Raw genomic sequence first — 19,193 nt, forward strand, 5'->3', positions numbered from 1 at the left:
TCCTGGGGTTAGAAGTTGAGCCCCCACACCATTTTCGATTTTCAGGCCGGTTAAGGGATGCCAGATGAGTATCCCACAGTCCCAAGACATCAGTGCATTTGTTTGCGTGCTATATGTGAGAGAGTGTATGCCAGAGCCCCCACAGTGCACTCAATTTTTCCAGAGAAATAAAAAAGAAATAATTTCCCCTTGATATGAAAATATAAATGCCAAAAACTTTTTTCTAAAATGGCATGAGATTTGAGGTATAGATTGATCTAAAAAAGCAAAAGATTAAAGAATGCTCTATTATACAGACCTCATTAATACTTCATTCTAAATGAACTCAAGTATAATTTGAGTTTGAATCCTGATGGTTCCCGGCTCTGGTTTTCACCATTAAGCTAAGGCCTCATTTCATAAAACCTGCAAGCCACAGTTCTAACATGAATTCTGATAATATTTCATGTATAGTACACATCAAAAAAGAACTGCTATCCTCCTCTTGATAGGAAATACTATGATCACACAGTTGTGATAATCTATTAGTTGAGAATTAGCCCTGCATAAAAAAAAAAAAAAAGGTCACATGATGGTGAATTTGGACAGGGAAGACTAAAATGCAGCTGGACTGGTGAGAATGACTCCAAATAAACAGACCAGGCCAATCCGGGGCGGGGGGGGGGGGGGGTTGGTCGAGACAGACACAAACCCTTTCCTGTTGTCCTAAATAGCAACAACCAAGGGAGCGCTATCTGCCCCAAACTTCCTGCCCTATCAGGTCCTGGGGAGTCTGAGAACAGGGAGAGCCGGGATGGTCAGAGAGCGAACACTGTGCTACGGCACTGGAGATCACTGACAAGTTGCCGAATAGTGATGGAGGGATGCGTATTTCGGTGACGTGAATGTGTGCGCGAATGAGTATGAATTAGGACATTTTCTTTAGGGCATAGTATCTCTAAATTCCGTCGACCGCAAGAATGAATCACATGCACTGAATTTCTCACAGCATAAAGTACGTAACATGGTATGGCAGATATCTTAGCTCAAGCCCTCTCTTTCATGCACACTCTCTTTTTAAGGACTGATTCCTCGACCAATTTCAAAGACACATTCTTTCAAAATGATATAATGTTCTTCTAAGAGAAATGGAAAGCGAGTCCAAGATTAGGGAAATAAGGTAGAGGAGAAAGAAAAGGCGCACGCACGTAGAGGGAGGTTGTGGTTGTAAGAATTTAGAATTAAATTTTTGGGTTGTTTTCTAGTTCATCTACAGCTTACTTGATTTAAACAATGCGGCTGTTTGTTTGGAAAGTGACATTTTTATGTGGCGACATAAAAAAAAAAAAAAAAAAATCAGAGTTGTAGGTAGATAGTGAGACAAAGGGAAGCCATTATGAGCCAAACTGCAGGAGGCGTGTGACGTTCGGCTGCTGTCCCCAGTCAATTGGCAGATGTGATCCTACAGTCTGCAGGTGGCGTGCAACAGCCCGGGTCCTGGCCAATGGCACTCCAAAACAGGATGTCTGAAACTCCCCAAGCTTGGGACTTCCTCTCCCGGAGCACCACGGCCCAGAGTTCAGCCAGCTCCCAGCCCGGAGGAACGCATTACAGATCTGGCACGTGAAACAGTCTGCTGCTCACAACTGAACACCACCACCCCTCCCTTTCTCTGGCCCAGTCCCCTCTTTAACAATTTAAAACTACAGAAATAGTCCCCCTGGTGCCTTTCCAGAGGAAAGAGCTCTTTTTCTACTTGCTCGGTTTTGCGTCAGTGAGGGCATCAAGAGTGCACCCTCCACACTATTAATGAAACTGGGCCTCGGCAGCCAACATGCCAAATTAAACCCAATGTGCGTTTCCATAGCAAAAAAAGAGAGATCCAACCTTGACATGAACCACAAACGACTGTAAAGTTCACAAAGAGGATGTACATATCTTTTGTGACTGAAAAGAACAGACGGAGCTCCCTAAACACAGGCCCGTTGATGATTCACATTTATCTACATCACAGAGTGTTCTGGGTCACAAAAAGACACTGTGAAACATAGGGTTTTACGATCACACCATGTGTTCACAACTTCCTGTTTGTTAAAAGATAACCCATACCTTGCAATATTGCTGGGCTTGTAACCTGCAAATATTTGGCATAGGTTTGAAAGACATAAATACTCCTCCCTGTTCCTACAGTTCTGATAGCACTTCTCTGAAGCTGTTTAAGACCTTGCAGCTGTGGAGGCTGTGTTCACAGGCATGAGCTGTGTTAATACCATCAGAAAAGATAGATGAAAGATAAATTTGCCTTTGAAGGAGTGGATGAAGCGGGGAGGAGGGGATTCAAGAATAAAAGTGGCCACATTAGAGTGGAACAGCAGTCTGCTGGGGGCTAAAGGGCAGGCTGGGAGGGTTAGCAGTATCCTTTGGCCCTTACAGGCAGGCACAGCTTCTTGAATTATCCCCCTCTGCTCAACCCACCCACCCATTTGGATCACAGTGACTTCATTAAGATGGCACGCTGTTTTGCCAATGTGGTTCCAATCGGGCCCAAACTGTACATAAACCCCGCAGGAAATGCAGCTGGGTGAAAGACTGTCCAAAAATAAAGAGAGGCAGAGCAGCAAGGAATAAGGGTGTGTATGTGGGGTGAGGGCTGAGGAAAATAAAACGCATGTGAGGCGACGCAGAAGGGGTGGGGGCATGATTAACGATGCCGACACTTTGAAGACAGGAAGACACCTGGTGACCATCTTGTCTCCGTGGGCCCTGGACAGACGGTAATGCTTTAGTGTGTAGGAATTAGGCCCTACGCATCTCCCAGCTTTAGCACGTAACCGCTGGCCAGATGGGGACTTAGCCGGGGGGAGGACTGAAGGAATGAGACACGACTGCTGGCCCTACCAACTGCAGGGGAGTCTCAGTTGACTTGGCAGCATGCTTGGAGCTTGATAGATAGTACGCGAGTCTGTGAGCTAGTTCGCTTCCCTTATTGACTATGATTGTGTAAAATCCCTCCCATACCGCTGCATTTGAGAAGGCTAATTAAGTGACCTGGCTATTTGAATTTTCCAGAAAGGATACTCTACACTTCCTTCCTTTGCCAATCCACAAACAGCCATTGTTTTATAGTGCCCTGCAAACAGTAAACATCAGGCGCCTAAAAAGTCCATGACCTTAAATGTACAAGTGTAAAAACTCCCAACTGGTGCATGAAATACTGACAGCTAATATGAGTTTTTTGGTAAACATCCTTAACAGCCCTATCGTTTCAGGAAAAGATAAACAGAATGTTTAAGTATTAACGGAACTATTTCCCATCTGTGAACTAGTGCCTTCCCCCGAGCTTTCAAAGTCAAACTTTACAGGACACATACAATGATTTCCTGCCATTTTTTTTCCCATGAAACAGAAAAAAGACCCTGAAAAGTATATTTGTAGAATCCACCCCTACCAATAAACACATTGTAAAATGTCAGCTTCCCAAGCCAAAGATGGCAATAACAAAGTCTTGACAGGAAAAGTGGCGACACAAAGCTACATTCGGAGCTGAGAATGGCCTGGGGGCTTCGGCCAACAGTCAATCAGGGTGTAGGTTAAAGCTATTAGTCCAAAGAGGCGGGTGGATGGGGGGGAGCCAAGATTGTTCTTGTGGCAGCAGCATCGAATGTCTCTTCCTAAGGTCATCTTTGTAAGTAATTGGTCTGGTAGTTAGCCACAGTTAAGCATCTCCTCAGTGGACCCTGAGGGTTAAACCACTAGCAACGCTGTCATTACTAGGCTCCCTTTGAAGATGCCAAAGATTGAGTCTGACCATTCGTTAAAGTCTTTATTCTGTTTCTGTAGAAGCCCAGTACTTCTGCTGGTGACAAACCTCTAATAAAAAATGCTCTGACATGTTTGACGTGTTTGATGAGGACTGGGGTGTCGGACATTGACATGCAGCAGTTTTGGACTCTATGTGCAGCTTGTCTCTTTGGCCTGATTACAATGACCTCATTTCACTTGAAACAGATCTTGTATATGAAGTACCAAAAATGTGATCAGAAAACAGAGATGATCTTTTCAGTAAGCATACAGAAAAACCCTAACAAATTAGTCCATTAACACAGGAGCGCCATGTAGTAGCCAAATCTGCTACAAAGAATCTCTTCTTATAACTTGATATTTACACAGGACTTTTGTATAGGGCGTCTGAAATATTCAATTTAAACCAGTGACGGTTCAACACCCTGAAAATGAGTTATGCTAGAACAAAATATCTACACTCACTCTTACAAAAACAGTGGACATTGGCAAGTGGCTGCCTCATGTCCTTAAGAAAGAACAAGTAGTCCATGTGCATGTGTCATGACCCGGTCTCTATAAATATACACATGGCGGGCCAATACCCACAAAACATGCCACAAGAAAGAATGGTCCTTTGCAGCGGGTGCAGTGGAGAAGGCAGCAGCCCTGGAGCTCTGCGTCAAGCAGGTCTCAAATCAGCACTTGGGGAGAGCAAAACATATGTTAGCTATGTTATGGTTAGAATTAGCATCCCTGGTTTTCAACGGATGTGGGTTTGATCCCTTTGGCCTCCTGGCTCAATCAAGTCAATCTAAAATTAGTGGACTGCCTCTTTTTTCCGGAAGACAGATAATTCCCCCTTGATTGTGGAGAAGGAAAAACATTGGGAAAAGCAAACATGGTAAGGAACGTGGAGAGTAGGCAAGTCCAGAGTATGGATGGAACACAGTTATGGTATCACCAAAAATAGTGACAGGTGCAGTCATCAGCAGTTGCCAATAAACACATTCATACTAAAAATACACTGAGGGCAAGAATGGCAGAGCTTTGTGTCAGCTTTTAAAGCTAAAAGCATTTATAGCTGTGGGCATACTGTCATACAGACGGGGAACTGAATGCTTAAACTAGATCATATGACTGAGTTATCTTGCCCTTTGTTAGACAAAGTCAAGTTAATAAAAAAATTAGATACCAATTCCAAATTAAAAAAAGACAGAGTTTTCAATTAGGAATCCATACTTAAAGAACATGGTAAGAATGGAAGGGTAGTCTTCCAAAGACATATGAGAGAATACAGTATACTGCCAGCAGTGTTGGTTCAATTACAATCAGGCTGCATGTTGCAGGGTGGAAGCTGCCAAAAATTGATCTTGAACTGGGCAACTCGTCAATAGGCTACTGTGACTATGACCAAGGGAAAAGGACATAGTCACCTCTTTGTCTATAATTGTCAACAGCGTCCCTAACGTGAACAATGTGGCAAAACCCATAACGGCCTGAAAGGCAAATAAGGTTTTCTGCCCACTAATTACAGAGGGGCTCAGGGACCGTTAGTCCTGACTGTTTCAACATGCAAATAACATCAGACTTGGGGACAGTTGGCTCTTTTGGACACAACTGTAATACGTGGCCTGTTTGCTTGCTGTGTGCCCTTACTTTTATGTTAAAGGCCAGCACTCAACAATTTTCATAAACAAATCAATAAAATAAATGCAAACCATACACTTACCAGTAAACACAGATTTTGCATTTGCAGGTCAAAAGATTTTAAGAGTTTTTTTTCAATGTTTAGGTTGCATACAATTGCTGTTTCAACAGCATTTCAGTGACTATATTTCAACATTTAGTTAGGACCTGGTGCAAACTGAAATATAGTAATTGAAGCAGTCGCTGTGTGAGCTTTGGATATCGCTGAACAATCACATTATGGAGAGCTAGACCAAGATCCAAATACCATGCAGACAAGACTATGGAGGAAAACAAAAAAGGAAAAACACTGCAGCCTTGGCTGCTGATGTCACTGGATTCTCAAGTGTTTTTTGTCTCAAAAAAAAAAGGAAAACTGACACAAGAAATATGTTGTGCTGTGCTATCCTGTTTTGTACATTTCCTGAAATCCAAGGTGTAGGGTACAGGAAAAATCCAGTTTGAGAGGGAAGGTCAGCCTTCAGAGCTCGAGGTCTGGAAAAACCATTAGGCGGAATCGAAGGGAAGAGACGAGGTCTAAGTTATTTCCTCTCTTTTTTCTTTTCTCTCCATCATTTGAGAAAAAGGTTGGGGTGGAAGGGGCCTTTATCCTCCTTGGAGTGCCGCAGTGGTCACTGCAGGGAAGGAAGCAATGACAAGAGGATTCGGGACACATTTGTGTATTGCCACAGAACGGGACAACTGCTGATGCATCTGGTTCCCCAGGGTCATGCAATAAGTGTCTGTCTGTTGTCTGTTGGTGTGTTCTTTGTGTTTCCTTGCTTTAACTTCTTGTGCATTACAATAATGAGATATTTCAAACATTGGAATAAATCCCAACAGCTAAGAAAATTAATACAGCTAGAGAAAATTGAATTAATTCCCAAAATAGGTCTTATCAAGTGTGTGTGTGGTTATCTTCAGGGTTCAAATACAGTGGTTACACAATAGCTTGAGGTGAAATGTTGCCAAGGGGTGTTAGGTAATCACCTGTAGAACAATGAGCAAGAAATAGAATCAGGAAGTTGAGATTTATATAAAACAGGCAAGGGGCCCCATTTTTTTCAAAGTCTCCCCTGATAAGATTTTATGTCACTTTCAATGAATTTATTTTTTCCCCCAGGAATAAATAATGAAAGCTTTCAGGTTCTTCATTTGGTAAACAATGTCCACAGAGTTGCTTTATTCACATAGCAACATTGCCGAGGAAATATTTGAATAGTTTTGTGATCATTTTGCTCGCTTTGTTGCCTATTTCTGGGACTGCTCCAAGCAACTTCCTCCACAAAAACAGAAAATGCCTTCTGTATCCTAATTTTGACATAAGTACACAAAGACAAGGGCTCTGGGTCACTTTGCCAAACGAACATCATTACTCTGGACGCATTTTGCGAACACAGGCCCTGGCCTTTTGTGAGCCCACTGTTCAGAGCAACCCTGTGGCTTTCCTCAGGTGCTCAACGTTTCCCTGCAGCTTTCCAAAGCAAGCGTATTGGTTAACCACCCAAACCACTCGAGCATAATGCAATCTCCGATTCACAACACACAAAATGTATTGGCAGCAATCCACGGAACCTAATCCAGGAAGGGGAAACATTTCTGCAAACAGACTCTTGTTGAAAATGTCTAATGAATGGTTTCTCGTCTATTCTGAATGATGTGGAGTCTCCAGGATTTTTCCAAATTTACCCAGGTTGTGCTTTTTTGTTTTCCTCATTCCAAACTACCAACAAGGGAGAGGGGCAGACAGACAGTGCAGCCTCTATGCACAAGCACTTTCCAAACACAGAAGGCAGCTGTCCTGGAATGTGCACTGGTGTACAAGCAAGCTCTGAAATTATGGCCCTGGCCATTGCTAAAGAAAATAAAATTGATGCAATCTGTAGAGCATGCAGCTTTTAATTAGTGGCTTCCGTCTCCTAATTGGTTTCTCTCCGTTTTCCCTCTGCCTTAATTCAGGATTGGACCAATTGGCCGTGCTGCATTTAGTGTGATTTGTTTGTCTTGAGAGAAACAGTACACTGTAATCAAGGCACAAAATGAAGGTTTTCAATGGCAGCAAAAGCAAATCAGTGCAAAGAACAGTCAACCCCATTCTTTTTTTAGTATCCCCATTTTTTTTTTTTTAAGGAAATAAATCTTTACAGATTCCCTTGTTTGGACCAACCAAAGAAAAAGCCTTGTGTTGTGTTGTAAACATAAGTTGTTCTGAGGAATGAGGACATAAGTTGGGCTGAGAGCATGTACTCTGTACTTACATTCTTTGCATTTAGCGTACCATTTTTCAAAGAGTGTGACAGTAGGACAGGCTTAAATTCCTCGATTGTCAACATTACTATCGACCACAGTAGTGAGGTCAAAGGTCAGACCCACAGGCATTAAAAAAATAGGAGACAAATACTTCTTTGGTTTTATAGTGATCATGTGAAAAAATGCAAGGAATATTGCCTGTTGAAAGAAAAGTATTATAAACAACTAACTGCTTCAGTACTTCTTGTCTATACTTCTATCATGGCCTCAGACAACTTTGTACATATGCAGCATATGTATTTAACACCGCGGAGAAAATAAATAAAGCCCCAATTCATGCAGAAGCCAAGTTTTTGCCTATGCAATATGGACTCCTCATAATGGCCTGTGGAAAGTGCATTATCTGAACGCAAATGTTTACCCATGACCTAACAACAGAGTCATGTTTATTGCACGCAACAAAAGCTAACCGTGAGTGAAAACACACAGGGGATCACAAAGCTAAAGCTTACTGCGGTATGTTTATAGCCGGGTATGCGGTCTTTTAGTGGTTTTGTGTCAGAGCGCAGACGAGTAAACACCATGTAGCTTTTCATTCAAGGTGTGTGAGCATGGTATGGGATGCAGGTAAGTCAATGATGGACATGCCTCAGCTGTTGTATGTGTCGACCTGTCTTTGAATTTTAAAAAAAAGTAGTGAAAAAACATCTGGAAACCAGCTCCAAAACTGTTGAAGCAGACATGAGAGGATGCACTGCTGGTTGCAAAACATGCTTGGTTTGATAACACCAATGAGATATTTTCCCAAACAACTACTGCTGGACTTTGACTATTCTGGAGAAACGTGTGGGAAAGGACAAGAAAAAACACAGCGTCAGAAAACAAGGACAGAGGAAAAGGAGATAAAAGCATGGAAAAGATCGCAACAAGTTACTGGTTGGCTGCTGACGACTTACAGCACAAGCATTCAGGAGCAATCGTTTGAGGTCAGGGACAGGTCTGGTTGCCTGGCACTACTGGATTCTCTCTCACACACACACACACACACACACACACACACACACACACACACACATTCCCTGTGTCATCCTCTCTCATGTTTACTGTTTCCACCAGCCAACAAACGCATTTCCTTGTTACTGGGGCAACTTGAAGAAATTCACTGCTGCATAGAAATCACATTCTCCACACAGCGGTGCAGAGGCCAGGCCTGAACCGCAAGTAGTGTTAACACGTAGACTGATACATTACATCAAATTACTGAAATTACTGGAATGTAATGCACTGGTTTTTGACTTCTGGCATTTTAAGAGGAACTTTACTTAATTGCATGGCTTGGATGTGCATTACATATGAATAATGTTGCTGGAAATGTAAACATAATCACCTTTAGCAGTTCTACCTTAAATTGCTCTACACATTGGGGTCATCTGACCGTGTAAAATAAAATTTGTGTGAATGCCATGAAATGCCAAAATTTCTAAAGTTTTTCACCTGCACGGCCTGGCTTAAGTTCACATGCAGTGTAATCAATGTATATTCTGACTGAAACTTACTTTCACTAAAAATTGCTCTGGGAAGTAATATCAACCTGATGCTTAAAACCTAAGTAAGGTTTGTTACAGATGACTACAAAGTCTGCTTTACTCATTTGTCCATTAACACTGACCAGATGGATCTAAATTCTTTTTTTCACTAATGGCTTAGGAAATCTGTATTCGTTTCATTGTGTGACCGTGTGCATGTATCTCCCCGGAGCTAGAATAGATGCAAAATGCAACAAACATGTGACTCGATTTCTGGAAAGCAAAACAACATAGCAAGCGTGTGGCTGGACTCTATTAAGCATCTGAGGGCGTAACATAATTCCACGCAACATTTAGCGGTGAAACAAGACACAGATCGCCCTTGGATGTAAGTAGTGCCTGAATTATGAGGGGCAGAAAAATAAGGTAGGCAGAGAAGGAGGGAAGATTTGGGGGCGGGGGGGTGGAGGGGTGGGGGCAGCCGGAGAAGTAATAAAGATGATGGAGATATGAGAAATGAGAAAGAGAGGAAAAGGAGGAGGGAGATGATGAAGAGGGAGTCCAAGAAAGGGAGGACAGATTTGAAAGTTCCTCCATTCTGCTTTCTGTCTGTGACCAGTAGGTTTAATGCTCAAACGTCCTTCTCTTTCTCTCTCTCTCTCCCTCTCTCTGTCTGTTTACAATTACCGTGCCGCGAATGAATCTTCCACGAATGACCGCTCAACTGGCAGCCCTGACTAGTCAGGAACAAGGGAGCTATTAGTGGAGGAACTGAGGAAGGAAGGAAGAGGGGAAAGCCAAAGGGAAGGCAGTCCAGCTCAGAGGCCCACAGAGGGAGAGGAGGGGAAGGGAAGGAGAGAGGGAGCAAGGCTTAGTGGAGAAGGGAGGGAGGGAGGGAGGGAGGGAGGGAGCAGTTCAGCGGGATCAGTGGAGTTATAAAGCAAAAAAAGAGAAGGGCGATAGAGAAAGAGGGCTCAGCCACATCTCCCTGAGGCGGTCTGTTCGGCAGAGGCAAAGTTCCCAGAGGAGGAGGAGGTGGAAGAGACCATAGCATACGCTCATCCCAACCCACCCATCTCCCCCGGCCAGCGAGAAGAGGAGATGAAAGAGATTAGTTCTGGGGTCTGGCCTGGTGGACAGTGGACCAGGCAAACCTCTGAAATTCTTTCATTTCTCAGGCCACAGGATCTAGAATGGGACCTCCCCATGGCCCTTTGACACAAGAAATACATGAGAGTATTTCGTGGGTGTGACACTCTCTCAACCCTCTCCATCCCCCATCTGACCCAAGTCAAGGTTTTTTCGGGTATGAGAGCGCTTCTGGGGACTTCCTGACAGCAATAAATTACTTTGACTTCAGAGATGACGAGCAGGAAAAAAAAAAAAAAAAAAAAAAAAGAAGCGCTGGTACCCTTTTTCACAGCATGTTCGCACACACGTACACGAACACAGAGGTGCAGCCCCAACCCTACGAACCAGCTGCCTTTCACACGGTCATTCATCAAACACAGCCTGTGAAAGAGGAAACGAAGTGACACTGCGCCGTCATCCTTTTTCCAAGGCATCTGCCAAGTGCTTGCAGCAGGGCCACGGGGCCTCAAAGACGTCAGTTATGTTTCTGTGTCACTTTATTGTTGTAGCTCTCCCTGACCTCAGGGGTTGTGCTGTAACTAATATAAGAGGTTTAAAGTCAAGCCTTAAAATCATCAAATAATTAATTTAAGTTGTCAAAGGAGACAGGCCAGAGAACAACATCAATCTCTATAATTAGTTCAAAGCGTAAGTAATTCATTAGGCAAAAAGCCAAACATTTGATGGTTTCAGATTCTCAAATGTGAAGATATGCTGCTTATAAGAGCTTCATATCATTGTTAATTAAATATCTTCAGATTTTGGAGTGCTGCCCACCAAAGCAATAAAACTGAGAATGTCACCTTTCGGCATATTCTGGGGCATAAATGAGGGGACTAGTCTTTATTTTACAATTTTTTTGACATCCACAGACCAAATAATTAATTGGAAAAACGATCAAAAGATTAGTCGATAATCACAAGTTGCAGCCCTAATCCTAACGTTAATTATTCCACTTCAACAAAAAGCAGAACAAGGTCTTTCAGTATCCAAAGGAATCTACTTAACCAACACTGATATATGTATACATACAGCTCCGGTACATGGAAACTCAACTCCTGCTCTGACAGGCAAATGGTCCTCCTCACAGAAGGGCCTGGTGGGATTGATTTCATTTCAGATACAATAGGTAACTTATATCTTGGTAAAGACGACTGAAGCCAGCAGAGGATATACATTGGGATACCGTTACTCCTCCGGCCTGACCAGTGCGCCTCTGAAATGACTCCAGCAAATAATAGCCCATTTGTTTGGCCATCCCCCAAACACAGCACTGGACCTTGTCGAGGTGAACAAAAAAAAAAAAAAAAAGGAGCACAAACCTGCTTTTTATAGGAGGAAAAAAAAAGGAGACACACTGTAGCTCCTTTTGCAACATTAACCGAAACCCCCTCTTCCTCCAACTCCCATTTCAAATCCCCCCATAACTTACACCTTATCCACTTGTAAGCAGCTCTTAATGTGGTGTTGGGATCCCAAGAGCAGACAGCCGGGCTCAGGGGGCTTCAGCAGGGGATGTTTGGGACATACAAAGGGAGTATTATTTGGTGAACCCCCCCCCCCCCCGGTGGCCCCCCTACCAGCTTCTATTCTGTATGCGGGTCTGACTGTATCCTGATGGTGGCGAAGGATGACTCCTTCCTACTCACTGGCTTTTAGGCAGCCTGGAGAAAGACCAAGCGGGCTGGCTAATGTCCTTTCATGTGGCACAAGTTACCTATAAATGTATTACCCGCGATAAAGCTGCATTTCAAAAATTAAACCGTATTTATTTCAACATACTCTATCACAACATTAAGGCAAGTGAGTTACTAAAACATTTCGTGTTTTTCTAAAAATTTGGACACAATTTCCATAAACCTCGCTGTCTCTGCTCTGTATTTTGACTGTGTGTTTAGGTGGAGGAATGTTGTTTCAGGTACTGGTGAGACAGGAAGGCCAGTCTGAGTAATGGATCCATGATTTTCAAGGCTTATCAGGTGCCAAAACACCGCACAGTGGTTTACAATACTCTGAGACAGGATTTTGCCACTCAGGAAAGTTATTATGGTTGAAATTATTTCTTTTTTTTTGTTTTTTGTTTTGTTATAAGGCAAACAGTAAAAATACAGCATTCACATTATAGTGATGTAATTCTCTAGGAAGCGAGTGTATGTATTTAATTTGCCATCGCAGCAGATGCTTGCCGTATGTCGTTGCAAAATTCTAACCAGGTTCAGCCTTGTGTTATTTTTTGTCAGACTCCTCGGCGCAGGGCTCCGACGCATTTAGAAAAGCTATTAATAAGACAAAGTTATACAGCGAGACCAGACAACTGCTTCTAAACACACTGGGGCTGTCTCTATACAAGACAGTTTCTTTCTGTCCGAGGTTTTGATGAGACACTGATCATGTTTTCTGAATCACGTAGTTGTCAGCTTGATAGCCTGCTAACCAACCAGCTAGTTAGCTAGTTGGTTAGCGAGCTGATTGACTAGCTGCTTAGCTAGCCTCCGGCTAACCATCACTGCAAACTAACGCAGCAGATGACACATCTAACAGAAGCTAGCATTAGCATTTGGCTAAATTTAACTGATAGCTACAGTAGCTACATTGTTCAGGTTAACTGAGGGTCTTTTCGAATTACGATGAGTAGAGGTTTGAGGTAGAATATGGGGCTGTAGCGCTAAAAGCACAACAATTTACTGTGTCCCTGTGGCATATTTGTTGTCAGAATATTTTATTTTTATTTTGAAACAACCTAAGTTGCTTCGCACCAATGTCCAATCTTTTTCGGGTAGGCATACCGTCAAATTTTTCACTCTCTCTATGTACCAAATGCTGGTGCTGAAAGAGTTGTAACAACTGTTGAGCATCTGCAGTGAAACTGGAATATACTGAGTCATATGTGCAGGCTAGTTAGTGATCGATTGGCTTGGAGATAACTGTGCATTCACTGTGCTCACCCGCGGTGAACAGTGCGAATAAAATCTGCGATCATGGTGTATGTAATTTTTTTGGTACTATATCTATGCTCATTGATCGGTAACACTGCCCACCGTCATGTAGTATAGCCACTCGTGTTAATTGGATATCCACCTCGATGAATACAGCACAGAAGACTCTATAGAGGACAAAAGAAATACAGAAAAAAGCCAATAAAGTAACAGTAAAGACGGACACGCAGACACGTAAAAAGAGGAAAATATACTAGCTCTCCAGCACTATTGCAGGAGGGGGGTTAGGAGCAGCATTTATGAGAATAAACGAGATTTCCTGAACTGAGAGCATTCCAAGGGCGCCGGTGGTCTCGGCTTGCCAAGAGGCAAGACGACACATGCTGGAGATGTCTGCCAGGTAGCAGAGCACAAAGAGCCCTCATTTCCTCCCTATCCCTCCCTCACTCCTTCCTCCCCAACACACACACACACACACACACACACACACACCTCCACCATCCTCATGTCTTTCTCTCTCCTGCTCACCAAAACACAGGAGTAGCTGACGGAAGTACAGAGTGCCTGTTGATTTATAAATAGCAAGTGTTATACTTCTTCTGGTCGCCTCAACATAAAGAGCGTTTTGTCAAGAAATGGGAAAAAAAAGTATTGAAAAAAAAAAACTACACACACACACATAGCTTGACTACAAGCTACAGTAACATTGAAAACATAAGCAGTTTATTTTCATGAATTTTCTTTTACTTCTATTTTTTTATAGCTTCTGTGTGGATAATATGTACTGTATTTCCAACCGTTTTAAAACTGCTTTTTGACTAAACATAGTAAATTACATAAGAAAAGAAATGCCTTTAATGGTGCTCTTCTTTAACTTTCTTCCACTAAGTTAAATCTTTATACGGCTAGATAACCAGAATCTGATCGTGCCGGGTTTTTTTTTTTGTTTTTGGTGTCTGGTCGGACTGGAGGCTTTTTTACTGTGTATTCTTGGATGTACACATGTGTAAGCTGATACTAATACAGCCCTTGAAGTTTGATACTTGCCTGGGGATCCTGCTTCCCCAATGCTGACAAACACATACACACATGCACACCGCTTCCAAGAGCTCATCCATCCCTAGGTGGTATCCCATTACCTGCTCGCAAAGAGAGAGAGACACACACACACACACAGACACACACACACACTTTTTGTTTTCTTTTGCCACTGTAGCTTCACTAAGCCACAAACCAAAACTCTCCCTCTGCCTTCTCATTACCGCATCTTAGAAACATAACCAGGGCAGGAAATACTTTGAATACTCTCAAAACAGGACGGTGAGAGAACAGTGTTTAAGGAAAGAGAATAATACCAAAACTAGCAAGAACTCAATTTAGAACAGTGTGCTCTGGACGAAAACGGTTAAAAAGTTAAATTTAGCAGGAACAACGAGAGCACAGCTGTTAAGCAGAGGAACACTAAGAACAGTGTGGATAATATCCACGGCTCAGCTCAGCTTCAGCAGGACACCCTGTACTGCGGCAGCGGGGCCCTATTCAAACTGTGCAGTCAGGAAAAAACAGTGAATAAGCTCTAATCCTTTAAGACAGCACCAATAGAGATTCCATCATGCTTGGCTCGTCACGAGAGGAGAGCAAAGCTTGGGAGATGATAACGTCAGTCCAACACAAAATAAAATATGGCCTGTTTTGACTGGCTGGCTTATAGCTGCTCTTTTAGCTAAGGGTTGTTTCCTGTTGAGTGGAGGCATGGCTCAGGTGGAGGTTTGTGCCAAAGAAAAGGCAAAACAAAAGGTATTCACAGAGCGAAACTCAGAGGATCCTCCGATGCCCTCTTATGAGGCCACGTAACGGAGCCTGAAATGTTTTGCGTGTTCGAGGGAGGCCTTCTTCACTTAAGTCATAATGTACCGTCTTTACGGAAGAAGAGGCGTTCATATGAGCAAACGCACACAAGCAAAAGCACAACGTACATTAGGTGCACACATTTGTATGATTTTTTTGCTTTAGGTTGCTTGACTGTGGAGTCATACAGGGTCGGCACTGGCGTTTTCGACTAGCTAATTACTCAGTTAGTCGACCGGCAGAAAATTAACCGGCAAGAATTTTGATGTCAGCTGCTGTTTGCAAGGGCAAGAATGAATTTTGAAACTCAACTTTTCAGACAACATCTCACGACAAGCCGTTGAAGTGTTCAGGGACGTCAATGTGAAGTTAAGCATCTACAATTCCTCGACAACCGAGAAACCTCAGTCTGCTGACAGGGACTGTGAGATACGATCAAAAGCTACAGAACAGATATTGAATGGACCTTGAGGTGAGATTGCTTTGTCAACTGCTCTTTCCAACGTCATGAACAAACTTTGAAATTCAAGATGAATCAATCATATTCATAATTTATCAAGCAAAATTGAAGCAACATCCGTTGATTCCAGCCTCTCAAATGTAAGGATTTGCAGCATGTTCTGTTTTATATGTTTGTAAATTGAATATCTTTTTGGTTTTGGAGTGTTTTTCTGACACAACAAACAATTTGAAGACATTACTGTGGAACTCGCGATGTGTGACATTTAATAAACCAGAAGGATGAATCGAACGATTAATTGACCTCGAAAAGAATCATGACCACATTAAATGTCAGTTCCAATCAAATCACAGTGTATCACAGTTCATTTAATTTTCTTCAAAATGATTTATAACTTATTTGACACTTTGTCAGTAGTCATGAGGTGGGAAACCCCACCATTCTGGTTCACCAGACAGGTGATAACAAAAGCATAAATCATTTGCAAAACACCACTGATTAAGATCTGGGATACCAGCATGCAAAGCATACATGAATGGAAAGCCACACACACTCATACACACACACACACACACACACACACACACACACACACACACACACACACACACACACACACACACACACACACACACACACACACACACACACACACACACAGGCATACACAGGCATACACACATAGAGGCACTGATGTGAGCCGTGAATGCAAAAGACAGAGAAGGACAGGAGGGGGGGAAAAAAAAAGAAAAAAAAAAATCAAAGCTACTCTTAGTTAATGCCCGAATATTTACCAAGTGGCCCACTAATTACAGTCTGGAGGAATTCAACTGTGATTACAATTAGCAACGCCCAGACTGGCTAGGAAAACACTGGCAGATGTTCAGGCTGCTCAAACTAGCCTGATGTCAGGTATTTACTTTGTATCACTCCTGCTAAAGTCCAGTGGACCACTGAAGGACTTTATGACTTAATTCACCTTTCATTAACATGCTCCATGTACTTGTTAGTAAGAGGACATGTGGCCAGATGTTCTGCAGTCTTGTGCGTGAAATTAAAATGTAAAGTGGGAGGAGGCGTTTTGATCCGCTTGGAAGATATAAATGGGGAGTTTTGTTGCACGGATACAATGCTAGTTTGTGTTACTGGAAGTATCTTAGGATACACGACCACAAGACCGTGAGGGCTCATAAAATGTCTCACAAGGCCTCGTGCTTTATCCTCATGTTTCAGTGTCGTACATCATGCTGCAGGGCTACATTTCAGCGAAGGAGAAAAAGTACTGAACAGAACAACAAAATGACTGCTAAATTTAGATACACGACATGGAAATGTGGATCTGCTGTAGAGTACATGCACCGCAAAGTATCATAATCCAGTACAGACTATTAAATAATACAACATCAATGGATCCCTGAGACATAAGTCAGCTTTTCAGCTTCTTTTTATGTGGTTAAAATTTATTTAGTGTGACATGTTTCCTGCTGTTGCCACCCACAAAAAAAAATGGCGACATCTGACATTAAGCCATTGCTTTTCTCTAAACTCCTTTTATCACCATGAGTGAAAACTTGTCCTCAGTAAGAAGTGAACCCCTAACTGCAGATGTTTCTTACTTTGTTCACTAAGCAACATAGAGTTAGGTTTGTGCAACTTTTTTTTTTTTTTTTATATAAGCATTTGCATTTTTACTGGCAGGTTTCTAATCTGTCAGTGTTCAACATAATTGTGAAAAGAACTGACCCATGTCAAGTTTGGCACCATCTCCTGTTCAGTAGCCACACTACAGTACAAGGGGCTGATTTTCAGAAGGAAGATACTGTAAACATGAAGAAGGGAGTAAAGCTCATGCCTAACATCAGACAATAGAGAAGACAAGACGTTCTGATCTGGTGGTTAAAAAAGTTACACTGTTGGAGGATGAGACAACAAAACAAAAAAACTTCATACTGACCTTCATTTTCATCCTTAAAACCACGCTGAGACACAAATTTAAAAAAAAAACAACAACAAAGAAACTGCTTTATTTTTGTGCGTTTCCTTTATGCAGCAAAATTCAGCTGACACTGACATTCAGATTTGTTTTACAGATTTGTACCCAATGTCGCAATTTGAACATTGCATACTAGGGGTTTCTGGAAAAAGCTGGCAAACAGTATTACCAGGAAGGAAAGGTGTCGCAATCATTCACTTGTTGCCATTCTTCCCGCCCGGTATCATGCCCGAGGAGCTGTTAGGTGACCGAAACAGCAGTCTGGCACGATTTCACTGTCAACAAGGTGAGTAAAACAGGCAGATAAGATTTGTAGGTGGGCTGTCGGAACACGATCTGTCAGTACAGTTACAGTCAAACAATATTTATATTTATAAATCGTAATATTAAAAGCACTTAAGTGCTGAGAAAGGTGTGATCTTGTGCTCTCAAGTGAATATCGACGAATCCCAAGTGAAATGTTTCATGACTGTCAAGTTAGCTGTAGACAGCCTGGTGGACAGGACGCATTTTGTCGGGTTACACTTAACTTAATTTAGTTGTTGAAAACAATGACTGATGTGACGTGTGTTAGCATCAAGCAACAATAAGCAGCGCTGAAACGACCAACTAATTAACCGATTGGGTCAATCAACAGAAAAGTAAGCTAATAATTTTAAACATTGAGTAGTTTAGTAATTTACGTAGCAAAAATGCTGAGCATTCTCTGTTTCCATCCAGCTTCTCAGATGTGAACATTTGCTGCTCTTGTCAGTTTCATACCGTTTTTCATCGAGTACTTGTGGGTTTTGGAGAGTTGTTCGGACAAAACAAGCAATTGGAAGATTTCGCATTGTCTCTGGGAAACTGTGGTGGGGATTTTTCCACTGTTTTCTGACATTTTAGAGATTAAATGAATACTCAAAAAACTCAGTGTCACCTTCCACTTGAATTTTTTACTTGGAATTTCATATCGAATGTTAGATATGATATGAAAAGTGTCAAAGGTGCAGGAAAAAATACTTGCTTAGTTACCTGCTTATTTACTGTCACTGTCTTATGCACAATGCAGCCAGGTTAGTTGCATTTATATTAAGTCTCTCACAGACATCCAGTCCTTCCTGTCAACTCTAATTGTATTTCCTCTGTTTTGTTTTGGCCCGCTGATCTAATAAGAGCCCAGTTGGCAACTTCTGATCCCAAACAAAGACCCATCTGCTACTTATCTTTTCCACTGTAAGTAGCCTTGTAAACAAATAGAACATTCAGAGAAACAACCAACCAAAACTATCTTTCCTGAGGAATAGGTCACCTTCGCAAAAACAGACTGGAAAAGGCAAAAGAGTTCAAAATGTGGTTTTAGCCAAACTGCACATGGTAAAAGAGACGTCTTGTTTGAGCGTGTGTATGGGTTTGTGTGTACAATCAAACAGATGGACAGCTGCTCGACAAACAGAGGGACAGGGGGTACTTCCTACTGAACAGGCTGGATAAATATTCCTGGTGGTGCTAATCAATCACCACAGCCAGGTCATGGCAGGTCAGAGGTGGGCCTGGGTGATTGGCGCAATACAAAGGAAAGAGGAAGTGTAAGAAGTTTTTTTAAGGTGGAAGGGGCTCAG

At 42.3% G+C, this 19,193-nt stretch overlaps 1 protein-coding gene across 5 annotated transcripts in view; it reads right to left on the bottom strand.

Moving 5' to 3' along the window:
* spata5 (spermatogenesis associated 5) overlaps positions 1-19,193 on the bottom strand; it is a 123,595-nt gene that overhangs the window by 58,532 nt on the left and 45,870 nt on the right. Inside the window, exon 16 of one of the 5 annotated variants that reach the window (XM_040119968.1) lies at positions 17,740-17,867. The exons of the other annotated variants lie outside the window; for them this stretch is intronic. Coding sequence (XP_039975902.1) covers positions 17,865-17,867 — 3 coding nt within the window. The 3' untranslated portion in view covers positions 17,740-17,864. Of the gene's footprint in view, positions 1-17,739; positions 17,868-19,193 lie in introns of those variants that run through there. 5 annotated transcript variants of the gene reach the window in all.

Source organism: Xiphias gladius, chromosome 23 (assembly GCF_016859285.1).
Source record: "Xiphias gladius isolate SHS-SW01 ecotype Sanya breed wild chromosome 23, ASM1685928v1, whole genome shotgun sequence".
Classification (NCBI taxonomy): domain Eukaryota; kingdom Metazoa; phylum Chordata; class Actinopteri; order Istiophoriformes; family Xiphiidae; genus Xiphias; species Xiphias gladius.